At 33.8% G+C, this 10,783-nt stretch overlaps 1 protein-coding gene across 1 annotated transcript; it reads left to right on the forward strand.

Moving 5' to 3' along the window:
- Positions 1-6,064: 6,064 nt before the first annotated feature.
- On the forward strand, positions 6,065-10,321 carry LOC140878661 (cyprosin-like). Its single transcript, XM_073282276.1, has 14 exons — positions 6,065-6,213; positions 6,425-6,783; positions 6,872-6,932; positions 7,039-7,133; positions 7,232-7,344; positions 7,417-7,585; positions 7,824-7,863; positions 7,953-8,017; positions 8,170-8,283; positions 8,626-8,690; positions 8,930-9,086; positions 9,173-9,292; positions 9,664-9,752; positions 9,944-10,321. The coding sequence occupies exons 2-14, from the start codon at positions 6,430-6,432 to the stop codon at positions 10,026-10,028; spliced, it is 1,527 nt and encodes a 508-aa protein (XP_073138377.1). The 5' UTR covers positions 6,065-6,213; positions 6,425-6,429; the 3' UTR covers positions 10,029-10,321.
- Positions 10,322-10,783: the final 462 nt, after the last annotated feature.

Genomic DNA, 10,783 nt, shown 5'->3' on the forward strand with positions numbered 1-10,783 from the left:
GATGGAGACGGCCGATACCTCCGGCGGATGAATCTAACTGCGGCTATGACAAAGCCTAAGAATACCGCGACAGTCAGACAAATTCCCCACACGACGAAGCCTTTTAGTGCTGCTGATATTTTTCGAGGAGGAGGAGCCAGGGGCGACATTTGAAATGTGTTCGCAAAAACACAGTTTTGTTTACCTGCAGTTGTAATTTTGGAATCACTTGCCGACAACGGTAAGTATTAAAAAACAAAGGTAACTTACTTGGATCAGTGTCAACCAGGCGTCCAAGGTTATAAACATATTCTTACTTTTTCTCCATATTTGTAGTAGTAAGCGGCATCTATCAAATACGACGCTGATAAGCACCAGTTATTAGGAAAGTAGCATTTGCGTCCCGGCGACATGTCCACACATTCGAGAATCACGTCGTACTGATTCTCGCAAATGCGGTGCACCAAAGCTTCATCTTAATTTGAAACATCCGCCCGTAGGACGCACTAGGACCCTTGTGCAATTGAGATTGAGAAAGAGAAGAAAAAGAATAGAGCGATAAAATTTTGAGTTTCCATTGACGTAAAAAAATTTCACAAGTGCTTGTATTTAAGACAGAGTTATGAATTCTAAATATGTATAGCCGTGTTACTTTAACATATTATCTAATTTTGGCAATTGTATTTATCTTCACTGAAATAATTTGTATTTTATGATAGATAAAGAGTCGTGAGTTCTTTTTTCTATGAATTATTTTTCAATTTCACACAATGTATTGAAACAAAACAGTAAGATGCTGAAAGTTTGGTTTTATGTATTTGTGATTCCAATTCACATTCTCCTTGCAATACAATGTTTGGAGGACATTTATAAAATTAACGTCATATTTAATTTTAGGGTTTAAGTCCGAACACTAAGGGCATACACAATGGAGGACATTTGGAGAAGACATTTCCCCAAATGTCCTCCAAACACAAATGTCCTCCCTCATTTATAAAATTAACGTCATATTTAATTTTAGGGTTTAAGTCCGAACACTAAGGACATACACAATGGAGGACATTTGGAGAAGACATTTCCCCAAATGTCCTCCAAACACAAATGTCCTCCCTTGTAGGGAGGACATTTGTGTTTGGGCGTAATATTCCCACTATAGTGGGTGCCCTAATCTGTGTCCGGACATTTTCTAGTCAGCACAAATGTTCTATCTACAAGGGAGGACATTTGTGTTTGGAGGACATTTGGAGAAATGTCTTCTCCAAATGTCCTCTACTGTGTATGCCCTAAACAAAGCTAGTTAATATTTTTTAAAATATATTGAAGTAAACCATTTGCCAGCCTGTAAATGAAGGACTCGGTCTCAGGCTGTGTCTGTGCCGGAGATGGAGACGATGCCTTACTGATACATGATTACAGTTAAGGTATTTGATATGCAAACTTCTGCCTGGTGGACCTTGAAGACTTATGGAAAGCCTCCGGTAAACCTTCCAGCCTAACAGTGATAATTTTTTATTTAAAGAAATGCTATGAGATTTATGGTTTCCCCAGTTCCAACTTCTTTTTGTGTTAATTATTTGTGAATCATCTTTTGTTTGATCATTCATCATACGCAACTTGTTCCATTTTAAAGTTTTTATAATTTATACTAACCATGTGAGACAATAGACATGATTCTTTGTTAATGTGTAAACTACTTTCTCCAAAGGATCAAACTGAGATTAATGATTGATAGCGACTATTATCTGCCTATACTTGTGAAGTGTGGAAGATAAGCTTGAAAAGAGGGGTTATGATTATTTGCACAGCAATAAATTAAGGAAGTTGCTTTGTTGATATAACATAGGGGGGTGCCACCTTCTCCAAGGTCTGATCATGCTGCTGCGGTACATGCAGATCGTTATCTTCTTGTATTTGGTGGGGGTTCACATGCAACCTGCTTGAACACAACAAACTACCCTAATGTTTTCAACAGAGATATTGTATAAGCTTATATGTGGTAAGCTAAGAGTTGTATCCTCTTGACCATTAACTTCATGAAGATGATTAGGTGGTGATAGACGAAAAGGCATCACTAGCTAATTAGTTTGAGGATGCAATTATCTAACCTGATGAGGTGCACGCACTTAACATGGCCGATTATATGATTGTACTGACAAAAGTGTGTCAATTTACCCATTCAGAAAGCCTGATGGTGCGATCTTCTATAATGCAACAAGTTTGAAAGCACTTTTCATTTGTTTCTTATATAAAAACAAAGAATGCACTTTTCATTGCTTTTATTTGTACAATATTAGCTGTCAAATTTGCAAGTACCATGTAGTGATGTAATATGGTTAATGGTCGGGCATTTTTGTCATTCTAAACTTTTGCATGCCTTGAGGTGTCAGCAGCAAATATGATTAAGCTTTGCTGTCCCTGTTTCTACTGATTAAGCCTACCCATATGTTGTGTGAAGATGTCACGTTTTCCATTTTAGCTCCTTTCAATTTGTTTAAAATGTATTCAGATAATGTTACGTACCTTGGAAAATTATTGCCAAGATTGAAAGCTCTCCACTTATTGATGCTACAATTCCAGAAATAAAACTTTTTCACTATGGGTGGTCATCTTTTATGTTTAAGAGAAATATTTTGGTAAAAAGATTGTATGATTTGGATATTGAGACGAAAGTGACTGTAAATCTATGAAATACTGACTTTTGTAATATCATGTTTTTTAATGACATTGGGAATTCACTGTTTTACAACAAAAATTAGGTATGTTTTGAAGAAATGAGTCTAAGTCTTTCATTTATTTATTACTGGCTTCACTTTTTTTATTTATTTTTTTGTAATTATTATTTTTGAGAAGTAGAATGCACATTGTTTCTCATTGATTTTATGGATCTGCAGGGAAGTTTATTCGCTTATATTAACTAATTCTTTGATGCTGAATAAACTCTTCCTTGGTTCTCCTTGAATATGCACCTTTTTATTATGTCCTGCTGATACTTGGCTTGCAATACTTAGAGAGTGTTTGTAATAGATTGTGATTTTGTAGAAGTGATTAATTTATAAATTATAAAAAAATTAAGAAAAATCAAAAGTTGGTAGTGTTTGGAATCAAATGTGAAAATCTAAAAATCAAAATTGGGTAGTGTTTGATAAATAAGTTATTAGAGTGATTTTAGCAATGACCTTTTTATTAAAATCACTTTTGGAGAATCATAATCACCACATGACTAGCTTTTGGATTTCAATTAAGTTAAGTATAAGCTAATACATAATCTAGATTTAAAAAACACACAAAAATGATTTTTTTAAGCCAAAAGCTAACAATCATTTTTTTTTATTGATTGCAAGACTCCCTTAGTTGCTTAAACTTTGATAATGCTCACTTAACTCTTATTTCTGTAACACTTATTCCTGATGAAGAATTTTTCTCTCTGTTTTGTACAGGTTACCGAGGGTGAAGAAACAAACAAAAATCTTCTTTCATCCCTTAAAACAGAAAAAGGAAGAACTAGAATCTTCTCTCTCCAAGGAGAAAATGTGGGCATGAATTGATGGAATCAGAAACTCGCAACATGGATCTGTACAAGGTAAAATCTTGATTTCTCAATGATATATTGGAAGTAGTATATGATTGATTGTATTCGTCTCAAGCATTCATTAAGTTTTGATTATTTCACATTTGTTTTTAATTTACAAAATTAACTGAGAGTTAAAAAAAAAATTCAGATTCGGAGTATCATAAACTATTTCAAATTTCTCTTACATGTATTACACGTATGTTTGCCCACTTGCAAGGGAAATTTGAGCTTTGGTCCCCGAACTCTTCCATAGTTGCAATTTGGTCCTCGGTCAATCGATTTAATTTAATTTCAATCCTAAATAATTTAAGAATATTAGAATTTAAGTCAAAACTCTAAAAATTCTCAAATTAAATATTTTCGAATTAAAATTTAATAATTTCGGATCTTATCGCATTTTAGTCCTTGAACTTCTCAATATTTGCAAATTGGTCCTTGCTCGGATTTCACCTTCTCATTAAATTCTCTTTCAGTCTCGGAACTTGGAATTTTATTCGTAAATCCCAAAATATTCAATTCAATATTTTATGTGATAATTTAAGAATTCCCGGAATTTAACTCTCAAAATCCGTAAATTCTCAAATTAAATATTTTCAGCTCTCTGATTTCCATAAATTCTTCAATCACTATTGTCCCAAGTTCGGAATTCAAATTTCAAATTCCATACGTAATGACTTAATATTTTCAGGGCCTTACATGTGTCCCGTCTTTTAATATTGTCAAACAATAGCACGAATACTAAATGGATGAAATCAATCTAGCTAGATCAAGACAATAGAACTGGCACAAAACTTTTCCTAGGGCTCCGTTTGGTAGCCCATATTATTAATATGTGTATAACTTATTCTATCAAATTTCACGTTTTTTTCGTCATATTATTTATCCATCTATTAATTATTTATCTTACATCAATCAAATCATTTAATTTAAATTACTATATTACCCCTTATAAATAATATTATTCATATTTTATTTATTGTTAAAAGGGTAAAATGATAATTTGTCATTTTTAATATAAAATTTTATCAATCAAATCAATAATTTATAATCCATCAATCAAATCAAATATTATATTAATTATCATTTTTAATTTATTTTTTATTACATTATATTACTTATCTATGTATTATTTATCTCATCATAGCTACCAAGCAATACCTACGTTGATCACTAAGTTCAAGAAACAAACATGTACATGCTTGAAGATCACATCAAAGAGAATAAACATCAGAGACAGAAGAAATTGCAACGGGAAACATACCATAATGCAAGCGACACAACACCCAAAAGCCTAAACCTACTCCAACAGTAAATATATTCCAGCCGTTTGTCTCATCAATCGACTACATACATGGTTTTGAATCTGACCTCATCCAAGCATACGCCTTAACGCCATCGGCAACTCGCCTTTCAGAAACTTTCCGAAAACTAAACCTGACAAAGAATGCATTTTTCAAATCGTTTCCAGTATAATAGCAAAAAAAGATTTTATCCAATCCATTCAATTAAATGAAAAAGAAACAAATTATATATTTCAAATATCATCACGAAACATTTCTCCAAAATTATTCCCAAAGAACTTGTTACTCATTTTCACCCGATCGTGACAATAGAAACTTATCACCATCCAAAAAATGAATTAGCAGTAAACAGCTGAGCTAAACAACAAAGTTTTGCAGCATTACAACAGTTACAGGGCCTTAGCAAAACTCTTATTTAATGAACTAGAAAACTAGGGGTCAGATTAACTGCAAATTAGAGTCACACGAATGATGAAACAAATTATAAGAAGAATACCATTTTTATTTTTTTTATTCTTTTGGTTATGCTTCCTCAATATTCTCTAATTAATAGCTGATAGCTATATCAAATATATATATAAACACATTTTGGGTTCAATTCATTATAATTTGCTTTTTAATTGAAGAAAAAAACCTATATATATAGTTTCAAAAAAAAAAAAACTATATAAAAATATAGATTACAGTGAAAGCATATATTTCCCGAGGTCTATCAATAAATAATATTATTTATGATTATGAAATATTGGAGTAGGACATTCAATAGTATTGAATACATCGCCACCATATTATAATATTATTTATGATTATTAAAATATTTGAATGGGACATTGAATATTATTGAATTATGGTTTGATTGATTAAAATTGAAATAAAGACCATAAATTACAACTTTTTTTTCATTTCCAATAATCAATGAATATTTAAATAAAATGATAATATTATATTCATTCAAAAATTTGATTGATACAAAAGAAATAATGAATTATTCATAATATAAAATAATAATCAATACACAAAACTATAAAATTTAATTGGATTTGAGCCAACCTAACCTTGGAATAATGATAAGATCCTTTTAAAGTCGCAATTTGAACATGCGCTTTCGTTTCGTAAGAAGTTTCGAGGAGGTTGACAATAATGTCGCATCAGACCTGGTCCACAGCCACGTAGGCCTTCCTCCCACCAATCAGATTGTGAAAAAGATTAAAGAAATGAAAATTATACTCGAGGGGCAGCCAAAAAGGTTAGATGAGTATTGTCTCCTACTTTTGTGGGCTGCTGTAAATGTTAGTTGTTGCACTTACCAAGCTTATAATCTTGACTTGTAGCAGAGACTTGCTTTGATCTTGAAGCTCCGAGGTATATATCTCCTCAAATTCTTTATAGTTTGCTTCATTGATTGTACTTACTTCAGCTGCGACTGCAAGATTCTTGATCATCAACTGTTGTGTGATATTAAAAAAAATCATGTGTTCCTGCTGTTGACGATTTCATGTGTCATCTGTTTTTTGTTCTTCTTCTTTTCTGTGTTTTTCTTGCTTGATTTTAGTTCTATTTCTTGTTTGAACAGTGAATATGAAGCGTCACTATCTTCTCACTGTCCTCTGTTTGTGGGCTTTCACATGCTCCCTTATCCCATCTTCGGATGGTTTAAGGAGAATTGTCCTAAAGAAGAGGCCTTTGAACCTTTCTGAAATCATCGCTGCGAGAGGAGCTAGATTAGAGGGGAAAATTAAATTGGGGACAGGTTTAGAGGGTATGCAGCAAAATCTTGGTAATTCAGATGGAGATATAGTGTCTTTAAAGAATTACTTGGATGCTCAATACTATGGAGAGATTGAAATTGGGACCCCACCTCAGAAATTTACAGTTATCTTTGATACGGGGAGTTCCAATCTTTGGGTTCCATCGGCAAAATGTTACTTCTCCGTGAGTTGATTTCGAATCTAGTTTCTTTATTCGGGTTCGGGGATTTTGTCTTCTCTATAGGTACTGACTAAAGCAATTTCATTTTCAGGTTGCTTGCTATTTGCATCCAAGATACAAGTCTAGCAAGTCCAAGACATATACAAAGAATGGTAATAAGTATTTTGTTTACAGTGTATCATTGTTGTGGTTAATTTTAGAGTTTTTTTAACTATGTATTCTTGTATTCCTCATGTGATTCAAATTTCTGTGATTCAGGAAAGTCTTGTTCGATCAGCTACGGTTCTGGGTCAATTTCTGGATTTTTAAGCCAAGATAATGTTGGAGTTGGTGATGTGGTGGTGAAAGATCAAGTTAGTTCTTTTTGGCTTTGAATTTTAAGTCCTACTGTTGATTTTCTTGTTCCTTTTTTTGTTTGTGATTATACCACGCTGCTTGGTTATACATTCAGGTTTTTATCGAAACCACGCGAGAAGTAGGCCTTACCTTTCTGGTGGGTAAATTTGATGGGATACTTGGGCTTGGTTTCCAAGAAATTTCAGTCGCCAATGTCGTACCTGTCTGGTATACACTCTACATCTTCAAAATTGAGGCTTTTTGAGGATATTCTTCAATATTATTATTGCGAAATGGCAGGTATAATATGATGGATCAAGATCTCGTCGAGGAGAAGGTATTTTCTTTTTGGCTTAATCGTAACGCATCTGCAGACTCTGGAGGTGAAATAGTATTTGGAGGAATCGACAGCAACCACTATAAGGGGAATCACACTTACGTTCCAGTGACAGAAAAAGGCTACTGGCAGGTATATAAACATAAAGGCGGATGAGCTGTTACCCTTTGCAATTCGTTTGCATTTATATTCTAGACAGTGTTGGAGTTAGAAGGGGTTGGTAGGAATGGTCGTGCCCCTCACTTTCAAATTTTCCTGCTAACTTGTATATATTTATTATATATACTTTAAACCATGGTGACATGAAATAAATATTGTTATTACATGTTTCTGGATTAACTCCTGAGTGCGTGTATCCATCTATTATCAGTTTCACTTGGGAGATGTTCTCGTCGGAAACTTGTCAACCGGTAAGTTGAGTGCTATTCTCAGCACTGAATAATGCTACAAATATCCAGAGTAGAGCTCTGCCCTTACTCTTTACCACTTATACCACCAGGTTTCTGTGAAGGCGGTTGTGCTGCTATTGTGGATTCTGGGACATCTCTTCTCACCGGTCCAACTGTATGTGATTTAGCCGCGTATATTCTTGTTTAAATTTCTCAAGCCAAGCCTGGGTTTGTTTTGTTTTGTTTGTTCGTTTGTTTGGTTTTTTGAGCATTTTTCTTCGGAAAGAAGGTTCACATGTACTAATTGGAACGTGCCTAAAATTTCAGACGGTTATAACTCAGATCAATCATGCCATTGGGGCAGAAGGGATTGTGAGCACGGAATGCAAGCAGATTGTTTCTGAATATGGAGAAATGATATGGGATCTTCTTGTAGAAGGGGTATATTCTTGATTTTACAATCTATATCTGTATTTAATAACTAGCAAGAGCCCCTTTAGGGAGTTTGCATCGGCATGTTATCAAAATCTTATCTGTTTGATGGGTTTATATGATTTGAATGAAACCAAGATAATTTTTCTTTCGTCATTGTCAAAATTATCTAAAGTAATGTAATTTTTTTATTGAAATTTGCTCCAAATTTGGATCTGTCTTGGTGAGTTAATAGCATAAAAGGAAAATATTTTAGACTAAATAATTTAGAGTACACGTGCATTGTATGTGCTTTGTTACTAGGATATATATACCGCTTCATGGTTCAAATGAACTGCTTACATCCTGCAGGTGCAACCAAACATAGTTTGTTCACAGTTAGGCTTGTGCGGTTCCAATGGAGCTCATTCTGAGAGGTCAGACAATATTGGATTTTTCAGCTTAACGTTTTTTTACTCACTTCATGCTTGCGATACTCCCTTACTTTCATCCGCATTTGAACGTACGTGTTTGATTCTGTCTGCCAAGTTTGTTTAAAGGGGCCTATAAAAGAAATAGGGTAGTCTGTAGTTGAACTTTCCTTTAGCTATTATATTTCTTCCTTCGCTTATGATAAAACTCGAGTACTAAATTATTAAAAACTGGATTGTCGCAGCTCTAATATTGAAATGGTGGTTGGCAAGGAAACCAAGGAGGAAAAATCGAACGGCGACAGTCCGTTATGTTCTGCTTGTCAGATGGCTGTTGCTTGGATGAGAAGCCAGATTAAGAATGACGAGGTCAAGGAGAAAGTGCTCAATTATGTGAATCAGGTCAATCCTCGTTATCATACCGAAAACCGAAACATCTGTTACATATTGTACTTCTGAAACGCTATTCTCATGTTTTGTTTTGATAGCTTTGTGAGAGCATACCAAGTCCATCTGGAGAGTCGACAATAGACTGCAATGCTTTATCAAACATGCCAAATGTCTCATTCACTATCGGAGGAAAACCTTTCGCGCTAACTCCAGAACAGGTTTGATCCTCCCAATGAACTTGTCTAAGTCTCTTCATGATTGTGAGTATTTTAATTTGAACGTTTCTTGGGCTAAAAACAAGCGGAGACATCCAATCTTTTTCGGTCAGATCGGAATAATGGCATATATAGCACTTGTCATGACAAATTCAAACCTTCATCTTTCTTTTTTCTGAGTTATTGGTTTGTGTTGGTTAATTAGGATGCTAGATATCCCCCTGGATGAAATCAACCAGTTTCATCTAACATTTGAAAGAGAAACTGAAGTAGGAGACAGGAGGGATATTTGGGAGTATTCTTGTTTCTAAAAAAACAAACTAGTTAATAATGAAGAGATCAAAGTTCTTACTAAACATTAATGTTGGTGGCAGTATATCATCAAAACCGGCGAAGGCGCTGCTGCTCTCTGTGTGAGTGGATTCGGGGCTTTGGACGTTGCACCTCCTCGAGGACCTCTGTGGTAAGTGTGTTACATCTTTTGGTAACACTTGATTTCAAGGATTGTACGGACAAGTATGTTGAGGGATTGTGAGGACCAGAAACATATCATTGCCAAAAAAACCGAGCACGTCGAGTCTTCGGAGAGGGAGTTGTATTCACCACCCCTGGTTAAATATGTTATTTCTGAAATCTTTATCTCTGAGTGTGCAGGATTCTAGGAGACGTATTCATGGGTCCGTATCACACGGTGTTCGACTACGGCAATCTCCAGATAGGTTTTGCTGAGGCTGCTTGAGTATCACCATTTGCAGAAGAAGTTCCCAATGCTGTGTGTTTTAACTACTAGCTAAGGCTATATATGTATTTTGTAATGTGTGTGCTTAGACATTTGTCACACTCCATGTATCTGTTGTCTTTCAATTGTGAACCTCTTGGCTAGTCTATATGAATAAACAACTGCCAGATATTGTAGAAACGTGCTTTGGACTAAATAATCACAGGTTTGGTAGGAGAGGTAATAATAAAACATAATACGTACAGTTTTTACAAACACGTGATTTTTATAAATTTCTCGACTGTGTGCCTATACGTATAATTTTTAATATTGTTATTAGTGTTAATATTAATTGTACTTTGGTGTACTAATGACAAAAAAATAATTTTAGTTGCAAAATAATAATAACAATAATATTCTTTTTTTAAAAAAATACTAATAACAATAATATTGTAGAGATGAAGATGATGCTATGATTGTGGATACTTACTAGTAATAAATAGTAGCGTTTCTTGCACGCGATACGTGCATATACATAAAATTATTTATGTTAATTGATTTTTTTTTTATTTTTAAAAGTCAAATGATGAATTGGATATTCAAAGTTTAAAAGTGATAACTATCTAATTTAAAATTTTAAAAATACAAACAAATATAGAGAGATGCCATTTTAGTAAATAAGATAAAATTTAATGTCTAAAACAAGAGGAGATCATATAAAATGACTAATTTGTTTAATAATTTTAATTTTGTTGGTAATTAAATTAGGATATATA

This window comes from Henckelia pumila, chromosome 2 (genome assembly GCF_033568475.1).
Source record: "Henckelia pumila isolate YLH828 chromosome 2, ASM3356847v2, whole genome shotgun sequence".
NCBI classification, from domain to species: Eukaryota; Viridiplantae; Streptophyta; class Magnoliopsida; order Lamiales; family Gesneriaceae; genus Henckelia; species Henckelia pumila.

Coding starts and splice junctions, on each gene's coding strand:
- LOC140878661 (XM_073282276.1), top strand. CDS start 6,430: ATGAAGCGTCACTATCTTCTCACTGTCCTCTGTTTGTGGGCTTTCACA. Junction 6,933..7,038: donor CAAGACATATACAAAGAATG/GTAATAAGTATT, acceptor TCTGTGATTCAG/GAAAGTCTTGTTCGATCAGC. Junction 8,284..8,625: donor GGGATCTTCTTGTAGAAGGG/GTATATTCTTGA, acceptor TACATCCTGCAG/GTGCAACCAAACATAGTTTG.